General features: G+C 35.7%; 1 protein-coding gene across 2 annotated transcripts in view; it reads right to left on the bottom strand.

Annotated features, from left to right (window-relative positions):
- Window positions 1-23,874, bottom strand: part of Pof1b (POF1B actin binding protein) — a 70,798-nt gene that overhangs the window by 32,503 nt on the left and 14,421 nt on the right. For both annotated transcript variants that reach the window (XM_075957080.1, XM_075957079.1), the window contains exons 3-7: window positions 23,060-23,134; window positions 15,702-15,782; window positions 8,021-8,122; window positions 4,749-4,922; window positions 18-148 (exon numbers count right to left, since the gene is read on the bottom strand). In XM_075957080.1, the coding sequence (XP_075813195.1) occupies window positions 18-148; window positions 4,749-4,922; window positions 8,021-8,122; window positions 15,702-15,782; window positions 23,060-23,134 (563 nt within the window). The remainder of the gene's footprint in view (window positions 1-17; window positions 149-4,748; window positions 4,923-8,020; window positions 8,123-15,701; window positions 15,783-23,059; window positions 23,135-23,874) is intronic.

Raw genomic sequence — 23,874 nt, 5'->3', positions numbered from 1 at the left:
TAATGCATTTACAGTACCTTCCTCCAATCCTCTCCAAATGTTCTAATAAGCAGTGATATAGGTCTGTATTCTTGCGGCTTAGGTCAGCAAGCAACTCTCCAAAATATTTGGGATCCAATTTTTCAGGGCCATCATCCTGAATTATCACCTGAAGCAATATCAATTACAATTATAAGCAATATTGTTTTTCTAAGTTCACAGATGTATTGATATGAAAATTTAAAGAATAAATGTCAATTAAAATCATCCCATGAATCAAGTCACTGAATTTTCTATGTATCAGTAGTGTATATTCTTCTTAGTAGGGGAGCAATTGCAAGGAAAATCAATATTGACATAGTATTTTAAATATCATTTCACTCAATTTTAAGTGATCTAGTGAATACAAAAGGAGTGAAATAATTTTTTCCTCTTATTAAAAATAGGTGTTTTTCATACAAAGTATTCTGATCATGGTTGTCCCTCCTCCATCCTCTGAGATTCCCTTCATGTTTCCCCCCATCGGAATCCGCACCCTTTCTGTCTCTCCTTAGAAAACAAGCAGGCATCTAAAGAATAATAATGACATAAAATAAGTAGGGTAAAACAAAACCTAACAAACTGGAATAGGACCAAAAACAGAAGAAAAAAGCTAAAGAAAAGGCACGAGATATACACATCGATGAAGAGAAACACTTATTTGTACACATAGGACCCTCCTAAAAACATAAAACCAGAAGCCATAATATACACAAAGGACAAATAAGGTTAAAAATAGAAGAAGAAATAAAAGAAAATGCCCTGTCAAAATGCCTTATTCAACAAAGAACATCCAAAGATGCTAATGAGTTCGTTTTGTGTTGGCCATCTACTGTTTGGCATGGGGACTGGACTTATGAATGGCTTGTATTCCCATTGAGACTTCCATCTAGAAAACTGATTTTTTTCCTTTACTTTCATTTTTTTAATTCTGCATACCAGCCCCAGTTCCCCCCCTACCCTTCTCCTGTCTCCCACTTTCCCCCATCTCCCCCATCCACTCCTCAAAGGAGCTAAGGCCTCCCTTGGTGGGGGGTCAACAAGGTCTGGTATACCAAGTTGAAGCAGAACCAAACCCTTCCCCCTTTATCAAGGCTGAACAAGGTATCCCACCATAGGAAATGGGTTCCAAAAAGCCAGTTTATCCTGGCTCACTGCCAGACCACCACAACAGATGAAGCCACGTAATTGTCACCCACATTCAGAGGGTCTAGTTCAGTCCCATGCAGGATCCCCAGCTGGACTGAACACTGATTTTTTCATCTGTGAATCGTTATTAATCAGACACAGCTTCTGGGTAAGGGATGGGAGCTTGTGTCCATGTCTTCTCTCAGCATTGATATTCTCTACCTGGAGTAAACCTATACAGTCCCTGTGAATGCTGTCACTTTCTCTGTGAGTTCATATATATTATAATATATAATATAACAGATTGAGTTTAACCATAAATGCCAAAAATTATTTTACAATGTAACCAGCTTCTGACAGTGATGCTTTAAACATCTGAGGTCTGAGACAGGCAGTAGAAAGTTCAGTGATTGAACATTGATTTGAGAATCTGCTAGAGAGTTGACAGTAAGCAGGGTGCTTTACAGATTTTATTTCAACCTTCTTCTTGTAGGATACAGTGTACATGAAAGCATGATCCCCTGTTCCAAAGGAGGAAATTGAAGCCTGTTCAAGTTTACTGCTGAAGGTCATGTAGCATCATGTTTTATCAACTCAAGCAACTGAATTGAAAGCTCGTGTCTTTTTTCTTTCCCATGCTACATCCAAATTACAATCTCAAACACAAATTTTAAAAATAGGCCAAACTCCAACATATAGTGAACTCCACAGTTTTCGTGTGCCTTTGTTTTGTTACAGTTTGGTGGGTTATTTTCTGTATTGAGTGTTGTTTTATTTTTTTTATTGATTTGGGAAGGATTTATTGCTGTATTGTTTTTTTTTTTGTTTAAGAAAAGTGACTTAATCTCTTCAAAGTTTAGTTTTAAAAAAAAAAGACAATAACACCACTTTCCTAATATGATCATTATGAGAAGAAAATGAAAAAATGTGATAGTCTACTTGGCACAAAACTGCCATAGTTAATCTTCTAATGCAGTAGTTTTTTTTTCTTTTCTGAGACAGGTTTTCTGTGGTTTTGGAGCCTGTCCTGGAACTAGATCTTGTAGACCAGGCTGGCCTCGAACTCACAGAGATCCACCTTCCTTTGCTTTCCAAGTGCTGTGATTAAAAGTATGCACCACCATCTCCCGGCCTAAAGTAGTATTTTTATTGGTACTTTTCTATTTAATATTTTTTACTAACTATCCATTATATAGTCTACACTTGTTTTTGTCTCAACTTTTATGACTTCATGACCTAGCCTATATGAACCATGCTAATACTTCAACCTAGTACATCCTTGTGCACCTTCCATTCTATTCAGATCAGACAACTGACTAGTCTTGTTCTTGTTTGTTCTCTCTCTTTACTGTGTGTGTGTGTCTGCATGTGTGTGATACATATGTGTGTTCATATGTGTGAATGTGGCCCATATGTGCCACCGCATGCATGCATTTAGACATCAATGCACAACCTAATTGTAAGGTCATGTGTTCCTCTGTGTTCGAGAAAGGATCATTTACGTGCTTGCTACTACATATACCAGTCTACATGGTCCACCTGCTTCAAGGGATTCTCCTATCTGCCACCAGGATTACAGATGTGCACACTGTTGCCGAGGTTCACAGTTCTGGGAATCTGAACTCAGGTGCTCATGCTTGCATGGTCAATGCTTTATAATCTAATGGAGCTGTCTCCTCAGCCCATGATTAACTTAATTTGGAAACACAAAATATACTTCTCCAAACCTGTAACATTATCCATAGGATTATTTTCTTCCTTGGTCATTGTCTCCATGTAACACCATGGTACCAAATGTGGAAATACTGCTCATATTTCAAAGTCAATTCCCACCTCCTGAAAACACCCTTGATCTCCCAGTTGAAAGTAATTTCTTCTTTCTTTTCTCCTGAAATGTGTTGTTTGTTACTTTTAAGGAAGATGCCAACATTTTGCTTTGCATTAAATTTTAGGTGCTTCCACTTTCCTTTATTAGAGGAAACCAAGGCGAAGCGAAATTAAAGATTAAATTGCACTGTGCAGAGGCATTTCTATTTCATCAATTATGAAATATAAAATAGCAATTTCAAATGATTTAATCTAATAACTTGGCTATTTTTGTCATCACAAATCCATGTAACTTAAGACATTTCACACACTACTTTAGAGGCTAATGTTTCCATGCAGACAAAGGAAAGATAATTTTAGACATTTTTATATTAGAAAAATACGAATTTTAAATTATTTCTAGTTATTTTTTAACAACCTGGCCAAAGTGTGTATTTCAAAGCATCAGGAATAATCTCATGTATATGTAATATAAAACAATTCTTTTGTTCCAATTCTTGAATTGGAAGCTAACTTTCTTTTTAAGTAATTTTCTTCTTATTATTTTATCTTCTCTTTAGAGTTGTCTATGAGATAGGTCAATTTGAAATTGGAGCAAGTACAAATAATGTCTGACTCTTCGTTACTGCAGTCATTATCATTAGTTTTTACCAGATCGAAGAAAATCTTTTTTTCCTATTATCACTTGTGCAGCAGATATTTACAAGACTCCAATGTCTTCACAACATAAATTAGTCACTCAGGATTGTATCCAGGGAGGCTTCTCCTTAGCAACTAAGTTTTGATTCCTATTTTGTTATAATATGCAGTAAAATATAAGTATATTTTGACTTTAATTAGAATAATGTATTCTCAAAGAATATATACAGCAACTAATTACCAGCTTGTGAAATGATATCATTAACAATCATCTCAGATGATAGCATTTGCAACTTGTTGTTCATTTGAATATTCTATCTCATGAAAATGTGTAATACTGAACAACAGTTGGGCTCATTTCTAAGGACCAGCTATTAGTTATAATTAAATATTCATGAATCAAGTCATAAATTCATACATTTAATAAACCTGAATTATTTTGTCTTTTGAGAGGAGTATGGATAGTTCTTAAAATGTTGTAAAAACACAAATACCAGGGGTGGAGAGTTCACCCTGGTGGTGAGGACAGAGGAGAACTCATAGTTGGCCAAACCTGCAGCTGCCTAGGCCCAGAACCGGGGTTAAGGACTTGGCCCACCCCAACATCTACTACATCTATGATCTGTTGGAGCATGTGAAGGGGCCTGATCCGCAGACTCAAAGCTTCAGGATCTCAACAACACATGGCAACAACAGAATATCCTAGAAGAGTCCCAGTGAGGTCTTGACATTGATAGTGTAGTAGAAACCAGAGGCCTCGAACCAGACCAATGACTCTGCAATGAACATTTGCAAGTAAAGATATAGGGACAAAGTACTTTACTGCATGACTCACTGTGTCACACTGCAGCTTTCATGATGAGATTTCTTGTCTTTTCTTTCTTTTCTCTTAAATTTTGTTTTATTGGGAGGGGGAGTTTGCAGGGGTGAAGGGTAGGTGCAAAGGGATGGGGAAATGAATAGAATCAAGATGCATGATGTGAAGGACACAAAGTAAATAAGAAGAAAGTTAAGAAAAACACACATACCACTGGCACATTTCCTCAGTGTTTGGATGGAAATTTACTATGACTGTTAGAATTCTTGTGTAAGAAATGTTCAAGACCTTTGCTAAGCATTCAGTTGATTGTTCTTACCTGCTCATGTAGCTGGCTTGAGCCACCGTGGCAGAGTTCATGCCCAATATTTGAGTCATTTTCTGTTATGCATTGGATTTGATGGCTAGGATGGGACTGTTGACAATGCGGAGAGTGGATGATCTGGGGTTGCTGAATGACATGGTGATGGCATTGAATTTGAGGACAACATTCCTAAAACACATACACATGTCAAAAAATAACCACCTAGAATCACAACTACTATGAACCAAGAACAATTTTGAAACAAATTTGAAAATCACAATGTATGTTTCATAAAATAATTAAAGATGTAGAACTTGTAATTTTAATTAGTGATATATTATTTAATTTGTACACTGAGAAATTTTATTGAATTTTGCTTTTATTTAATCAGTAGCTATGACCACCAAACTACTTACCTAGATATGCCATAGAATTACATGTCTAATTAAATTAATATTCAAGTTTTACTTAATCCTAAAACTATTATGAACAATAATTAATCTTTCTTTGATAATTCAACAGGCACTGTAGCTTCTAATTACATAATCCATCTATGATGTTGGACATGCAAAAGAATTTAAAATTAGGAAATAATACAATAGAGTGATTTTCAGTGTCAGGAATCATGCTTTTATCCATGTTGGGGAGGCAATGATCTCATGCTTATTAAAATGGAGAAGAGGCCTTTTATTTTTCAACAATGAAAACCACCATTGCTGCTTTTAATCCATACAATGTAAGACTTTACACACACACACACACACACACACATATACATACATACATGTGATTTTATATATATATATATATATATATATATATATATATATATATGCTTTTGTATGAATAGAGTAATAAACTTCTAAGAGAGGTTATCTAAAAAAGTAAAAACTAGAAACATGAAGGCCCAGATAGAGAAGTCAAGTACCATTATTTGCATCGTTTTTAATATTCTTTTTATACTCTGAAACTTTTTACTCCATGTGAATTGCTTTTTAGCTGCATAAATTATCTTGAAATGAAGAAAAATATATGAGGAAGCATATATTATGAATGGAAACTGCCTTGGTAGTTATAAAATAGGGAGGAAGGGAGGAGAATGGAGGAAAATATACAGCTCAATAAAAACAATTACTAAAAGTCATAAAGTCAGTTTTTGGCTTTCCTTTCTCTAGACTTAAATATGACTCATTTTATAAGTACGATAGCACTGAGATGTTTACAGTTTAGAAAACTAACCATATGCTTTAATAAACTTTGCTTAAAAATTTGACAGATAAATATATTATCTGTTCTTTTATGCTATAAAATGTCATCTTAAAATTGTGTTTATTGTTATCAGTCCTGGTGTTAAGATAGAAGCCAGAGTTTCATAGGCTCACGTGCTTTACACCACCAGTTCTTAGAGTCAACTATCAAAGTTATTGCTTTAAAGAAAAATATTCATATAGACATCATATTTTGAAGTATATAATAATCTAAACTTAAAAGCACAAAATATCAAATTACTGTTAACTGTCAAAGGTGATTTCTTTAGATAGAGGGGAAAAAGAATAACATAAAATACAAATATTTTGAAAGGATCTTGTAAGTTGTAATACCTTACCAACTTTTTACTACAAAAGCCTCCTTTTTATTGGACAGGTCTAATTTCAGTAACTGGTTGTATTTGATTCAGTTACAAGTGCCAGTAAATAGTTTTGTTTGGACCTAAGCTTTGTTCAGCATGTCATGGTATAGTCCCTATCACTGAGGAAACAACAGAACAAAACTTATACTTGCACAGGTAATTTTAATTTGGACAGCTTACGTAGCAGTTCTACAACTTGCAAATCATTGAAATTATTAGTGATAAAAGGTAAGAACAGTCAAGCATTGATATCAACAGTAAGCAAAAGCAGTGTTCTTAAAATATCTTAATTGTTTCACCTGCATGAGCAGAATGACAATGTATAGAACAGTCAACATTGTATTCTAGAGGATATACAACAGAAAAACAATTCATTCTCATTAAAACGATAACCTGAAAGCAGCACTAAATGATGTACCCCAAACATTTCTTACTTCTTAAAACGTGCAAAGCATCATTTTTGACGGACAAGTTGAATAAATATAAATGTATGTTGATAGGTTTAGAAAAATATCATTTGGAAGATCAGAAACAGTGAATTTTTTTTACTCAATATCATAATTTTGGGCTCTTCTTTCTGGAATGCTTTGTTAGACACTATTCAGTCTAACAAGTAAATCAAAAAGTAGACATTTTGATGATTATCATTCTGAAATTTTATGTCATTTCATTTTTACTGGACATAAAATAAGGAATAGCATGTTATTTCTTACAAGTCTACTAAGAACTGCCAATAAGTGTTTATAAAAATAGAGTGTGTTCTCATGCCAAGAAGTTTAAAAACAAAACCCAATACATTTTCAGTGTGTTTTATTATAAATGAAAAAGTGATTTTGTTATCCAGATTGATTTTATAATATTTAATTGCCTATTATATACTGAGTTGTTACCCATACTCCAAATTTATGGTGATGTTCTAAGTCCCAGCAATACGCAATTACTAGGGTGGGGTTTAATTCAATATGACCAATGTCTTCATAAAAATGGGAAATTTGACAGCCAGCCAGGCAGAATGGGACACTAATGTAGAGATGCACATGTAGGGCACCATGTGATAACAGGGGGGTTGGGGTGCTATTATGCAATCAAAAGAATGCCTGCAGCTGCCACAAGCTAAACTAACAAAAAGGGTTCCTTCCCTAAGAGTTCCAGGAGGATGGTGGTCTTATCCTACACAGTAATTTTTGATTTCTGCTTTATAGAATTTGAGACAATACAATTATTTTTTTCAAAGTGCCGAACTAAAATGTTTACTTAAACTTTCAGTTTTCTGTATCTTTCAGAAATTTTACTTATCTATTATTATATACTGTTCATTTAAATATGAACATACCAAAATAATGAATATAATATTGTAGCCTTTAAAATTCTTTTTTGTAATCTAGTTTAAAATAAAACACATGATACATATTAAGCTCAGTTTCTAAGATTAGCTTTTTATGTGACTTCAGGTTCCCTTTCAGTAAAATGTGCTTCACAATAAAATAAATATAAAAATATTAAGGATAGCATGAAGAATTGTAGACATGATGACACAGGATAACTCACAGTGGTACTGCTTGATATTTGATAATTTAGTATTATTTCAGTTCTATTATAATATTCATAATTCAAAACTTATACTTGTAGAACAAGTTCTAAAACAATTATTACTTACCTGATCTGTATTTAGCTTCTCCACTTTTCTTATTGTTTTTTCATAAATTACATTGTTTCCTGGGAAGAAGTGGCCGCCTCTTAGGAAAGGAGACAATGGTTCCTAATAAGAGATTAAATAACATGTTTTGATTTGAAAAGTGTAGTTTTCATAGGAACTCCAACAAATACCTAGTATCTATAGGCTCTGAAGTAGCAGATTTTAGGAAAGTAATGGAATGATTCATCAATAAATTTCTTCCAGGAGAAAAAAAATCATTTTAAAAAACAGTCCATTATCAATGAGAACATTTTGATTTCCTTATTTTTTCTAGTTCTCTGTGGGAGATTTGAAGGATGTAGGAAGAATAACATTTGTTTCTCTGGATGAGAAATGAGTAAAAAGTACAAAGCAGATTGGGTCTGAGCTTCTGTGAATCCATTGGCTCTAAGGCAGGACACAATAAAAGTTTCTTCTAAATTAGTCTAGCGTGAGGTCGATATCATTTAAACTAGGGTCATAGGCAGGTTTCTTCCTACACAAAGGAATTACTAGAGAAATTTAGAATTAATATAGATCAGTTTTACTAAACCATAAAGTAGGTCGAACTGCATTAAAGTATTGTCTTAGGATGAAATTCACATGTCATTGAAGTGTACAATTCCTATTTCTGATGATAATCAAGGCTACGATTCTCAGTACAACATATGTTTTGAGAACTGAGAGCAGAAGTTTTAAGAGTCACTGTACCTGTATAATCAACTAAATTGCTATAGTATTAGCCAAGCGCTTAAAAGATATTAGTCAATGAAATAAAGGCCTGTGATATGTTTTAGATCGAAAGACTAATAAAGAATCAGACGAGGAGTCCAAAATAAATGTAATTTGCATCACATTCTTTTTTCTTCTCTTTACTTTTGAGAAAAGATCTCTCTACAGCCCTGGCTGCCATGGTATTCTCTATGCAGATCTTGCTGGCCTAAAACTCAAATTTCTGCTTACCTCTGCCTCCAAGTACAAGGGAACTAAAGGTGAGTGCCACCACATCCAGTTTCTCCCTTCTTTTGAGTTTAATTTGAGTCGTGAGGTTGTTTTATTCATTGATTCATCAATAAACAAAACTGTGTTCATTTGTTTTGAATGTACTTATAGTAGATGAAATTGCTAATATACAGCAGAGATTGTTGTTTGGAAAACACAGCAATTACTCTTAGGTCTTAGACTAACTGGGCTAAAAGGCTGATTGTTAAGAAGGAAAGAAATTCTGCAGCTCAAGTCCCCAGATCCAGATTTCTCAATGAACAAATTAGAAGTGATGCTTATAATCACACAATTGCTCAAAAAATAAGGGAAGATCAAAAAAATCACTGAACACAAAAATGCTCCAGAGGTATCAACGGATGAGAATCGCAAAGCAGATTAGATTTTAGCTGCTGTGAATCCATTGATTCTGACTTTAAAAATCAGTGGAAGCAGGTTTACTGGAAAGAAAAGGTATAGTATTATGAAATAAGAGTTAACAGCTCTTTCTTCATCATCTGTTGCAGTGGATACCTAGATAAGAAAGGCATTAACTTTCTCTGAAGTTCAGTGTGCTTATTGCAAGGATAAAATATATGGGGTATTCTAGATCAAGTGAAACAATATATTTTAAGGTACTATCAATCTTAACTTTTTTGTACATTGGTTTTTAACATACAGTTTCATATTTTAATATATTAAAAATGTTTTTGAAAATTTTGTTATAAATTTCTAGGACAATAATTTGAATTATACAAAATAGACTGTTTTAAAGCTAAAGAAAGTATTGACTCTGCATTTTTGATAGTAGATAAACCGATGACTGAATGAGAAGCGCAGTAACTCTTACCTTGTTGATTTAAAATTTTCTTAAAGAGGAAAACAAATATGAGATTATCTTCTCTATGAAATGTAGCTTATTTTAAATCATTATTAGTGATTTTCATGAAGAAAAAAGCTAAGATTTATAAACTACTGATGCTCTTTAGAGTATATTTTGATTTTCCTGTTGAAATGACAATAAAAAATGCACCCAAATTTAGATTATAAATTATCCAAATTTATAAGATTGTAAAAATAAAATATTTATATGAATAATTATTCTAGAAAAACAAATCAGCTTAAAACCTTAAATTGGAAATTGTGGAGTTCTTAACAGCCGAGGAGCTCAACAGTTTTAATGCTTTGGTATCTTCTTTTCTTTGGTATCTACATTTGATTTGGTGCCAAATCCACCCTAAAAATTAGCAGGTGTTTTCAAAATGGTTGATGTTATAACTTTAATTGTTACTTTCAAAACCTCCAGCAGTAGTTCTCACATTTAACAAAGTATGTAATTCCCAACATCTATCACACTGTTCCCAGGCCACAAGGCTATAATAGAGAAACATTTCTTAAAACGAAAATAAAAATTTGTTCATTACAAGTTCAAGTTACTCAGTTTTACGCATTGCTTCCAAGCTTTATGATCACACTTGGATTAATCAAGTACCATAACTTTGGTTTGAAAGCCTTTTATTTTTCCACAACCCTGTCCTCATGTTCCCTTAGCCCTTTCCTTCTAGAAGAAATCAAATTAATGTAGTTAATGTCATCTCACCATGTTTCTTTACACTTCAAAAAACTGCCCTTTACTTTCTGTTCTTTCCAGCTCATCAAAGAGTAATTCATTCCTTTGTTTTCCTAAAGTTGTGTCTCGATGTGCATCTGAATTGTATCCCCTCTTTTCTCCTTCAGAATCTCACAGCATTTGTCTTTTTACTCTGTTGCATCACTCTTCACTCCCCTTACTGATTCATTCTATCTACAAATCTTCCAGGGTTTCCAAGATTCAGCTTTCTCTTTTAGTGATACCTTTTCTTTTGCCTTTGACCAATATCCTTTTCAGAAAGGCATCCCCATACTTAACTTCCTCCACTTCCCTTTGAGAAATATATCCATTAGCTTCCTGAATCTGGATCTTGCTCCAACGAGCATATTGAAACTGCTGTTTTAAATATCACTGTCACTTTCTTAACTGTCAAAGTTCATCCCCATATTTATTGTCTTTAGCTTTCTGTTTACTTGACATGGTTACTCAATTCGTTCTATTTACTTGTTACTGTTTTAACAACCTTATCTGAGAAGACATTTGCTGTGACTGTGAGTTCTTCTTTCTGTTCCATTGAAGTGGATATTTCTCCAGTTCTGGCCTCTCTACCCCACAGCAATCACACCCATGCCTTTACCATTGCCAGTAAACTTTAGATACCAACCCTCTTATTTGTATCTCCAATGTGACATTTAGCTGTGTCGTTTTGAATATTCACTAGGTACCCTCTCTATTAAGCACCTCACATCCCACTGGCTCAAGCAGATCTTATGGTATTCCCCTTTAATAAACCAAATTCTCCTCATCTCTTCTTAATCTTTTCTATTGGCCACCATAACCCAATATCCCCACCTATCAGGCCTTCAGGCTCACATTTAATTTTTCTTCTGTCAGCCCCCATAACCCAGATTAGCTGTCAGAAAGGAGAAGAATTTGTGAAGACCTGGACAAAGTACATATATTTAATTTGTTTCCTTATATATAATGATTCTAATATCTTGTAAATTGTATCAATATATTACATGTCAAAACAAATATTTACTTAATTTTCCACAAATAGCAAATGTGTTATCTGAAGTCAAACTGCAATGTAGTGGTTTGAATGAGCATAGCTCCCATAGACCCATCTGTTTTAATACTTGGTCTCCAGCTAGTGGAACTCTTTGAGAAGGAATGGACATGTGATCTTGTTAGAGGAAGTGTGTCACTGGGGAAGGGCTTGAAGGTTTCAGAAACCCACACCACTCCTTACCATTCTCTGTCTCTGTCTCTGTCTCTGTCTCTGTCTCTGTCTCTGTCTCTCTCTCTCTCTCTCTTGCTCTCTCTCTTTCTCCCTCTCCCTCTCTTGCCTAGTGCTTGTGGATGAGTTGTTTGTTTTCACCTACTCCTCCTGTGCTATAGCTGTCTGCGTGTTGTCATACTTCCTGGCACTATGGCTATGGACTCACCCTTTGGAATCATAAACCACCAAATCAAAGTCTTTCTTTCAATGTTGCCTTGGTCATAGTGTTTTATCACGGCAATAGAAAGGGAACTAAGACAGGAGTCAGTACCAGTGTGTGGGCTATTGCTGTGACATGTCTAACCATACTGTTTCATATTTTGCCCATATCCTCTGGTTTCAGAGGTAAACGGTATTAACAACGAGGCTAACAACAATTCTTAGAATATTTTCACAAAGAATATAGTTGCCTTTTGTCCTTATGCTAAGAATCTGCCTGCTGGAAGGAAAACTGAAGAGTTTCAGACTAGTTTTGCTGGGAGTGAAGATTTCAGGTATTGCCAAGTATTGCCTGTGTCGTGTGGCTATGAGTGATCACTACTATGCTGATCTACAATGAAAAGAAGCAAGCAGGGCAAAAAAAAAGTACAAAATGTACAGTTTGAGGAAAAAGGGAACACTAGGATATTAACATTGAAGCCTTAGTCTGTGATAAAAGATATGGAGAAATGTAATAATGGTAGTGACCCTCAGGGCAAGAACCCGCCCAGTTGTAGGCTCTCAGCTACTGCTCCAAAACTGTGCCTGCCTGCTGTTGCCATGATCCCTGCCATGATGGTCATGAACTCACCCTCTAACACTGTAAGCAAGCCTCAAATCAGAGGCATTATTTTATAGGTTGCCTAGATCCGCATGGTATTTTGTCATGTCAACAGAAAAGTAACTAAGATAATTTGCATTTCTCTACTGGTATCTATCACTCACACCATGCATTTTCCAAAGGATTTTACACAGTCATTTGTGGACATGCCTTACTTCCTACACTAAAAGAAAATGTAAGCACTTTTTTTAAAAAAAAAAAATGCCTTATTTCCTTATTCCTAGTTGAAGGCTATAGAACAGTAGTTCTCAACCTGTGGGTCATGACTGCTACAGGGACACCTCGTATTGTCAGAAAAACACATATTTCTGGTGGTCTTAGGAACTGAGACTCCTTCTCTTTCATGTCCATGTGGGTCCACCCACATGCAGACACACACAACAGTACAGAACTGTGTTAAAGGTCACAGCATTAGGAAGGTTGAGGACCACTGCTATAACATATCTTCTCCATATCAGGATCATCACAATGAGAAACTTCAAAAAACTGATAAATATCATTAGATTTCACCCACTAATGAAATGAATGAGTTTTCTTCATTTTTAGATAAAAAGTAAGTCAGTATATATAAATCCTATGATTATAATGACAAATTGAGGATAAGGAAAATCAGAAGCAACCACAAATAAAAGGTCTGAAAAGAGACAGAAAGAATCATAACTAGACAAGTTGTTTGGGATTATTTTAATTCCAAAAACAAGGAATAAAATTTGGAAAAACTAGGAGGTGAAAGAGGATGAGGTTACCATTTAAGAGCCTCAATTTATTATAAACATTGAAATTAAACTAAATCTTCTCCTGGAGAGATTTAAAAGTGAAAAATACAAAAGAAATATACCTAAAAAAGAAAATAGGAATACACACACACACACACACACACACACACACACACACACACGGAGTGTTAAAGCTATTTTGCAAAACCAATTCGCGTTATTTTAGTTTACAAAGAAAGTGGCTTGAATTTTGTTTTATTGCTCAATAAAAGGCAGAGTTCAAAATCTTTAAAAGGACCAATTTTCTCCACTGTTCTGTTAGATTTTCCTGAGGAAATGTTTGCAGTTCAGCATGGTCTGAGATAATGAGTTCTTAAAGGAACAAGCCCAGTGTTCTTAATATGCCCTTACTTATACACACATGTCAAATTTTGCTGCTTTTTAAACAACATGGTGTAAAAGTAAATATGTAATTACATAATTTATTAGATAATCATTTAAGGTCTATTATGAGTTGTTCTTCACTGTTATTTTTCTTATGCATTATTCAAGTCCATTTCCAACTTCATCACTTTGTAACTCAATGTTCCTGTAGCACTTAAGAACTTATTCCTCAAGAATAAGAAAAATACATTTTAAAGAATATGGGCTTCAGGCTGGGGAGATGACTTGGTTGATAAAGTGCTTGTTGTGTAAGCATGAAAACCAGAGTTTGGATACTTGGCATTCAGAAAAGTCTGTTCATGGTATCATATCTAACAACTTAGCCTTGGGGAAGGAAAAACAAGTAAATACCTGGAGCTTACTGACCAGGCAGGCTAGCCTTACCTATGAGTTCCAGGTTCAGCAAGAAAAGAAAGGCACACCGTGATTGAAGAGGACACATGATGCTAACTTCTGATCTCCACATGTACTTACATACATAGGTAAACATAAACATGCATATACATCATATTACCATATACAAGAATAAATACCTACGAAACACTTGGCTAAAAAGGCAGATTAGATGTGTATAAGTACAGAACATACTAGAAATTCTGTCTTTTTAAAAAGCCAATATATTAGGGTATAGTCACCTAGTATGCACTCTACTCCAATCGCAGGATTGGGAAGTGAGCAGTAGAGGGACGAAGGTTAGGGAGACCCCACTAAGGGTCTCCTTACTGCCCCTAGTCCAGCCACCTTGCCCCTGTTTCCAGACTTGTTGCTTAACTATTTTATTATGCAAAGGAAGGAGCAGGCAACTGCTTTAATTATAATCACGTCCTTCTTCTATGTTTACACAAATTTATGAAAACTCAAGCAAATATCCAAAGTAATCATCACCTTATTCAGATCCTATGTGTTCGCAAGTTCACACAAACACACATGCACAACTAGCAGATTCCTTAATTAAGGAGACTCAAGAACATGATTTTAATAAGTAAATTTAAAAAAAAGAAGTGGAATAGATAGTAGCAGAAGTACTTCCTCTACACCATCTAGATTAGGAAAGATTGCTTCTCATTCTAATGGAGAAATGAAGAGTAAAGGGGAAAATGTCTTGTCTCTATTCATACCCCAGTGTTTCCTATAGGGAGGTTGAAGCCTTAAGAGGCCAAAATGTTCTGTTGCCACTAGAAGATGAATGTGTGCATGTATATGTGTGTGTGTGTGTGTGTGTGTGTGTGTGTGTGTGTGTACTTAAGGAAGGTTTATTATTATGGAAAAATGCTGTCTTAATTTTCTTCTCAAATTAGACAGAGGAAACTATGTACTTTGTAAAACATATGATTATATATCTTAGTTAAAAATATAATAATGTAAATTTCTAAATAGCTCATTACTAAGTACATAATTCATACATCAGAGGCTACAAGCACATGAAAACATTTTTTGAGCTTTTGACTTTTAATCTTCTTCCTAGTCCACAGGTGAAAGTCAAATGCAAATACACTAAACCTTCCAGCTCCCAGTGTTGTGGTTGGTAGATTTTATGGGAAGCCTGTGAAGACCTTTGTTCCTTTTCTTTCTGGTTCAAAGTGCACAAAAGTCCCTTGCACTGCCAGGGTGGGGCTATAGAAAGGAAAGTATTATAACAGCCAAGCTGCTTGGAACTTTTGCATTGCTATATCAGAACAGAACGGTGCATGGCTCCCTGAAATTAAAAATGGAGTTTTATATTAATGATTAGAAGTGCACTTTTTAACTGGAAGATAGGCCAGCAATCTGCGTTTAAGAATCTAGTAACTGACTCACCCACTGGAAAAAGAGATCACATGACACCTTACCTGTTCAGGGTTTTGTACTATGTATCTCCTAATGGTAGTTTGTGGATACGTAGTAACTTTCACTGTTGGAGAATGAAGTTCCTGTAAAGAAAAATGAAATCCAGACAAATACATATAAGTATCATTATTTGGTAACCTGGAGCCATTAATAATAAGGAACAATTTTCATGGTGAACATTATATAGTCATTTTCATTAACAATGTTATGTGACTTTATGATTTATTTAACTTTAGTGTTGGAAATACTTTTACAAAGCAGCATTTGCTCAGTGCTGTTGTAAGTAGTTGATTATACTAATTTCTATTTTTACCATACTTTTTCATATTTTATTATGTTTTTTATATATTCTTCTCTGCTAGAGTTTGCAAGGTAAAAAGTTCTATGAAAACTAACAGTTATTTATCCTTACATTCTACCCTACCTCTTAAGATTCAATACCTAATGACAATAAATACTTTACAAAAATAATAGAGGTACTATTCGTTCATAAAATATTGAAAGTGAATATTTCCAAGACTCCAGTTTCTAATTCATTTTTATATTTACATACTGGAGATATATTGGAGTAGAGTGAAATTGCATAAATGGTGAAAGAACATATTAAATAGGGTACATTATTTTCCCTTTTATTGTGCTTCTCTTCCCATTTTGGAAAAATTCTGCTCCTTGTTTTTATGTCTAAGTTTTCTACAGTCTTCTGAACCATCTAAGACACAAACAGAACTGGCAGTTTCTCAGAAAATTAGGAAACAACCTTCATCAAGACCCAGCAATACCACTTTTGGGTATATACTCAAAGGATGCTCAATTGTGCTACAAGGACATGTGCTCAACTATGTTCATAGCAGCATTGTTTGTCATAACCAGAACCTAGAAACAACCTAAATGTCCTTTGTCCAAAGAATGGATAATGAAAATGTGGTACATTTTACACGGAGTACTACACAGCAGGAAAAAATAATGACATCTTAAATTTTTCAGGCAAATGGATGGAGCTAGAAAACATCATTTTGAGTGAGGTAACCCAGACCCAGAAAGATAATTATCACATGTACTCACTCATAAGTGGTTTTTAAACATAAAGCAAAGAACACCAGCCCACAAATCACAATCCAAGAGAACCTAGACAACAATGAGGACCCTAAGAGAGAAATACATAGATCTAATCTACATGGAAAGTTGCAAGAGACAAGATCTGAGTAAATTGGGATCATGGGGACATTGGGAGAGGGTGGAAGGGAGGGGAGACGGAAGAAGGGGAGCAGAGAAAAATGTAGAGCTCAATAAAAATAATAATAAAAAAGAAATAATACTGTTCATAGTCATTGAATAGAATTGCAGCAATATGTTTCTTGTTCTATTTTAAAGTCTATTTAAAATAAGGGCCTCAAAATTGCCCTAAATATTCTCACTCATATCACTTCCTCCTACCTAGTCTGAGGCAAGAGAATTTGGAAAATTTAAAATTAGTAAAGTGACTTGAATCTAAATAACAACTGGTTTAGAGTAGGTGTCTCCACTGGGGCATTTATTTTTAAGAAATTCATTGCAAAATTCCCTTTTCCTACATTTTACTAATCTGCTTTCTTTCTAAACTTTCTAAGAGAGAACTGTGTTGCAATGACATGTTTAGATAAAAAGTTAAGCTTAAATTCAATTCATATTAAATAAGTTGTATAGAAAAATTACTCATAATTTAAATGATGTCAACTTCTTTTTTTTCTGGAAGACATGGGTTCTGAGTATGAATCAAATGCAGTATGACTTCCAGGCTCTCTGATTTTTATTATTTGTTTTTCTGTTGGCCCAATCTGCCTGCCCATCTGGCTACTAGTAATATTTTCAAGGCTATGGACAATCACCATACATCACAAGGATAGCGCAATATGACACACCCTATAGCCTGGTACATATCCTTAATGTACTCAATAAAAAATACTCATGCATATAAAAATAAGCAGAGCCAATCAGTAGAATAGAACAGTGTGTTTGCATCCAAAAATCAGAAAGGGTACCTCCCCTTCTTTTCTCAGTCTCTTTATTACTTGCTGGCCTCTTGGAACTGTTTGTTTTACTCATTACCTAAATAATTCTATATGTTTCTGTCTATTGTTAGAAGCTGGGCCTGCTTGTACATGCTTCAGTTAACATTGCAGATAATCCACATCAGAACTGTGTAGGAGGGTTCAATGGAGAACTCGATGCTGGGAAGACTGGGAATTTCCACCTACTTCTTGCTGCCGGCGTGATTTGTCACCACAGAAGCAGCACTAGGCAGCCGCTCTGATGTTCTCTATGAACAGCATAAAGCAGATGCAATCTTGGACCATGGAGCTGAATATCTCCATTGTCTTTTTTTTTTTTTTTTGCCCCACCTCTGCCATAGTATACTTCAGAGGAAGTTTTCAGGATTTATATTGTCAAAGGCACTAATAGATTCATGCTGCAGGCTACCTGCATGGAAAGGAGCTGGAGCAACTGGGGGCACATTGACCACCTTGTGTACTTACTTTGCTAAGAATTTAACTGTTTTCAAGTACATGCATGACTCACATCTGTGTCCCTTTGCGAAAGGTTAGAAGCTTCCAAAGTCTAACACACTTGGGCTCCAGCTCCTTTGAAATTAGTTCCTATTTACGGACCGTTTGGATCACCATTGTTCTAGATTTCGTTTCAATGACTGTATTGCCACCAGACTTGGTGTATTTTGGATTATCATTACAGTAGGTGATATTACGGAAAGACCAGAAACTTGCAGCCACACTTACTGTCTCTGGGATCATAATTTGGCTGTTCTTTGCTTTCAAAAGTCTGTTGTTCTGATTCTGGATCCCATCTTGGGGGAGTGGTGGTTTGAATAAGTTTCCCTTATGGAGTCAGGTAGCTGAACATTTGGTTCCAGTTGGTGGTACTGTTTGAGTAGAACATGGAATATTTAGGTGGAGGAATCTTTCTGGAGGAAGTACTTCATTGCGGATGGGCTTTGTGGGTTTATAGACACACTCTACTTCCAGAATATTTTCTGCTACATGTTTATGGTTAAGATATGATATCTCAGATTTCTGCTCCCGCCACCTCTTGGTATGGTTCACCTACCATTATGGACTCATCTTCTGGAACTATAAGCCCAATAAAGTCTTTCTTCTTGGGCTTCCTAGTGTTAGTCAACTTGACACAAGCTAGAGTCATTAGAGAGATGGAAGCCTTAATCAAGAAAATGCTTCCATAAAATCAGGCTGCAGGAAAGCCTATAGACAACTTTGTTAATTGGTATGGAAGGGCCCAGTTTATTGTATGTGGACCCCTGGGCAAGCGGTCCTGGGTTCTATGAGAAAGCAGGCTAAGCAAGCCATGGAGAACAAGCCAGTAAGCAACACTCTTCCATGGATTCTGCATTAATTCCTGACTCCGCAATCCTGCCCTGTCTGAGTTCCTGTGCTAACTGCCTACAGTGATAAACAGTGATGTGGAAGCAGTTCCTGTGCTAACTGCCTCCAGTGATGAACAGTGATGTGGAAGCATAAGATAAATAAATCCAGTCCTCCCCAAGTTGTTTTTGGTCATGGTGTTTTATCACAGCAATCCCAACTCTAAGACAGAAGTTGGTATCAGGATAGTGGGGTACTGCTGTAACAGACAAGATCATGCTGTTTTGGGAGGATTGTGGAGAGACTTTGGAACTTTGAGCTGGAAAAGTCATTGAACGTTGAGAGCTCAGTGAGCTCTTCTGGAAGACATCAATGTTGATAGCAGTACAGATGTTGAAGCCCTGGTTTGTGATGTGACATAGGGAAATAAAGCCTCTATCAGGTCATTTGTATGAAGGATCTGTTGTGGCTTATCAGCTGGAGCTGAATAATTGGCTGTGACTAACAAGAGACCAGAACTACTAAAGTAAAACCTTTCCCTTGCTGTGACAACCGTTGCTGGTCAGCTGTGATGAAGAATCAGTGGGGATTAAGAAGAGATCAGCATCACTGAGATGAAGTCTTCTAGGAAGTGGTTCCTGAGAGAGCACAGAAGCTGTGTTCTAGAGGTGGCCTAGGTTGGCAGCTGAGCTCGGTAATGCCTAAGAGTCACCCAGGTGGTACTAGTTTTTAAAGCATGAGGAGGTCACCGAGAGCACCTGAGTTTTAGCATTGTGAGAGGCCATTAGTAAAGGTGCAGCCTCAGTGGCAGTTGAAGACCCAGAATTTGAGGCTTGGCACTATGAAGAAAGCCTATGGGAGGGTATTGTTGAAGCGCAGCCCAGGTGCAGCAAAAGACCCTAGCATTTTGGAGATGCCAGTACCATGGGATGACCACTAAGAACAGCCCCAGCTGTGTGAGTTCCTGTGCTGACTTCCTTCAATGATGAATAGCAATTTGAAAGCAAAAACAAACCGTTTTCTCCCCAATTAATTTTAGTCATGATTCTTTATCACAGTAATGGTAACGTTAATTAAGATACTTCCCCAACCACTTTTGGTCATAGTGTTTTATCATAGCAACAGGAAAGTAACTAATATATGGTATGTAAATGATTATCATTCCTACTTACAGTCCTGGTCCCCACTCTTTTCCCTCACCAAGGGCAAAGGCTTCTGCCATCAGGGTCGCAAGCTGTAAGAAGCATGTAGGTCCTTGTGCTTACAGACAAGCACTAGGTGGACCAGAAATGTTTAGCACACCTAGTTGTCATTTCAAAGGGAGGTACATAACTTGTTTTCATTTCGTTTTGTTTTGTTTTTGGCCAGAATGCTGAGAACAGATGTCCTTAGTAGTCTAATGACATCTGTACTATCTGTATGGCCAGGCAACACCAGTTCCCCCAGATTTATGTTTATCTCAGTCAATCTACAGTGCTTTCCTCCCAGAGCCCTTATCATGAGCATTGTTTACCTTGAATCTGCTTCCTTAGTTACTATATATAAACCTATCTTTCACCTGTATTTTTACAAGAGTTTCAATGCAAGCATGTCTTAAGCATTATTGTATACATGGGATTAGGTTAATTATCATGAGAAAATATTTTTCCAAATTATGCTATACTTACATATGTCTAAAAATAAACTGCCCAGTGTCAAACTTTGGAAGTTTGAACTAGCACTGCCTACTGAGTCACGTTAAACACACTTTCTTTTCCACTCACTGAGAGATTCTGCTCGCTGTAGTGTTTGCAGAGACTCCCACAGCAAGTTAGGGAATAAGAGTGACTAATTTATGCTTCATTTATGGATATTTAAATGCTTTAGAGTAAGGACTTTGAGCAACCTCTACAATGACTTGGGTATTTTTATTTTACCCACTGATATCAGTTTTGAGAAAATCTAAAAAGTTTCATAGATCAAGGAGAAAAGATCTGGATCCAACATTTTGTAATTAAGAGTACCTGGTCTCTTGTCTTATTTGCTTTCTGGAGAAGGGTTGATGGTGCTTGCTCAATGGTCAGATAGTCCTCTGGTACTTCTTTGTGGAGAGTGAAAGCCAGTTCAGATGCAGAGTCACTTTTCAAATTAAGGTTATTCTCTAGTTAAAGCTAGCTGATGTGGCCACACAAAGTACATTGGAGACCACAAAGAAATGTGCTACACAAGTATGACCAATAGCAACTCAAGAAGCAATAGCAGCAGCTTGGGGACTAGGTGCCTCTCTATAAATTTTAAAATACGCATGGTGAGATTTTTTATAAAGTATTTTGTTTTGCTGTATTCATCCCTGCAGAATTAGAACAAAATACTGCTTAATGTTAGTCAATTAAAATTTTGGCTTTATCTGGGCTTTGTAGCATACCCTTTAAAATATTCATCGTGTTGGAAGTAGAGAGCCACAGATTATATTAAAAGAGACAAAAGAGACAGAAACCCTGTATGTATTGCTGCAGGCCTGTAATTAAAGTACTTAGGAGGCTGAAACAAGGGTATCTGGCTTTGCAGATTAGCCTGGTGTACATACCTAGACTTGTCTCAGAAGTTCAATAAAAAGGGAAGAAAGAAAGACAGAAAAAGAAAAAACACTAGAATAAAGAAAAACTGGAAATGTTTTATAGAAAAGCTCAGTATCATTAATATAAGAGGCTTGTTTTACATTAATGAGAACAAGATCTGTAAATTAGTAGTGAAGTAATCAAATACATATACAATTAAATAAAATAATGCTCAGGGATTATGAACAAAAGCATGGGAAGTTGGGAAGATTATAAGAGCCAGAAATCAAGACCATCCCTAGCAAAACCTTATTTGCTGGATCTAAAACCATTGCATACATGAATTCACAGTGACTGTGATTGCATGTATAAGACCTGTCCAAGATCAAACCAGTCAAAATACCAACACAGTTGAGGGAGATCATGAAGTCCCACCCCTACCTAAGGGAGCATCGGGAAACTGATAGCTACTAGGGGATGGGAAGTAAGATTTTGTCAGGGATGTGTCCCTGAGAAGCTCTCATTCTCTAACAGAGGCTCCAACAGCCATACCTATGCAGGAAACACCAAGAGAACTCTGAAAAATCGATAAAAGCACATGAAGGCTGGAGAAAAAGGTGTTGTGAGGGAAGGATATGAATCAGTGGAGGAGGAATAGAAAGCAGATTTGATCAAAACACATTATATGCAAAATTCTCAATAAACATATGAGGGAAAAGAAAGTGGTCAATAAACCTCAAACTATTCAACCAAACTAGGAATCAGAGCTTAACAACAGCAGAATACTATGTGTTGGCCAGAAACTTAAAATAGCATCTTCTCTCTTGTTTACACCCTAAATTGTGTGCTCCTCTCCCATGTGACTACAACTTTAATATGCTTTATTTCTTAGACATTTTTGCATGTATCAGTTAGATAAATCTTTTTTATTACAGATCTCCTTTAGATATACAATACTTACATTAAAACCTAATCCAATAACTAGTATTATTAGGTCATAAAGGTGAAAGATAATTACAGTTGGTTTGTTATTGAAACTATACACTCATAATGAGCATAATCTCTTGTCCTGTAAGAGTCTACCTCTAAATATAAGTTTTTAAGTATAAGCACTTGCAAAGGCAGTTCCTCAGTCAACCCAAAATGCAGATGTTTTATTTGCACTAAAACCAAGAACCCTTAAAATAGCCACACTCACCAGAAGATTCTCAGCTAAAATTAAACTACGCTTAAACTGAAAGTTTGAATGAGAGAGAGTAATGGAAGTAAAAATGTAATTCATGGCACTTGCTGCACATTCTTTTCCTGAGCAGGACTTATTTTCATATGAGAATATTCTCTTCCTTTGTGAATGTGTAGTTCTATAAAGATCTAAAGAATGTTCTCACATATGAACATGACTTACACAAAAAGGAGAAAAACAAATCTAATGTAGCATACAACTTCGTTTACCTGTTCGGCATTTTGTGTTATATGTAGAGTGCTTGGCGCGCAAGTAGAGATTTTCAGAGTTGGAGAATGGAGCTCCTGTTGAGAGAAACAAGACATTCAGAAATTGTTTCAGAGCACTGTGCTTTGCAAGTCTCCTGTCACTGGGATTATTAGCTCATACAATTTAAAGGATGATGTGTCCTTTATATTTTTACAATAATCTTATTAGTCACAAATAAGAGCACTGCATATAGCTTTCTTTGATGATGTCTATCTTTCCAAAAGGCACATTTGCTGAATTAATTGGCCAACTTTTTAAAGTAACCTAACAATAAAATAAATTCTAGAGCACTTTTATAGCAGCCCAGTCTTGTATCGTTAGATTTTATTTTTTCTTCTTTGACAACCATACAAATATATACCACAATGGTTTTTTATGTCTTATGTGAATAAGATAAAAAACTTGTTGGGCAAAAACAAATAAAAATTATCAAACTAATAGAGGAAACTACCTTTGAAAACATGAGTGTTACTTTTAGATTCTTTGAAGTTGGCTCCATCCCTCTTAATCTGTTCTGGTACCAGCTTTAATTCTGGACTCAGCAGTGTTGCTTCAAAATCATTCACAGAAGTGAAGCGGTGTGGTATTCATAGTGATTAGACAAAAATGATTACCCTTTTGACTATGCTATATCATTGTTTATCTTTCTCCCCAAGTTAGTTAATATGCATTGCCTCATTATTGTGTACAGGTACTGGGGATCCAACCTGAGACCTCACATGTTACCCAAGTGCTTACCACTAAGCTCCATCCCCATCTCCAGATTGCAAAGTTG

Source organism: Microtus pennsylvanicus, chromosome X, assembly GCF_037038515.1.
Source record: "Microtus pennsylvanicus isolate mMicPen1 chromosome X, mMicPen1.hap1, whole genome shotgun sequence".
NCBI classification, from domain to species: domain Eukaryota; kingdom Metazoa; phylum Chordata; class Mammalia; order Rodentia; family Cricetidae; genus Microtus; species Microtus pennsylvanicus.
The sequence above is the reverse complement of the archived record's forward strand: the minus strand, read 5'-3'. Positions and strand labels throughout refer to the sequence as shown.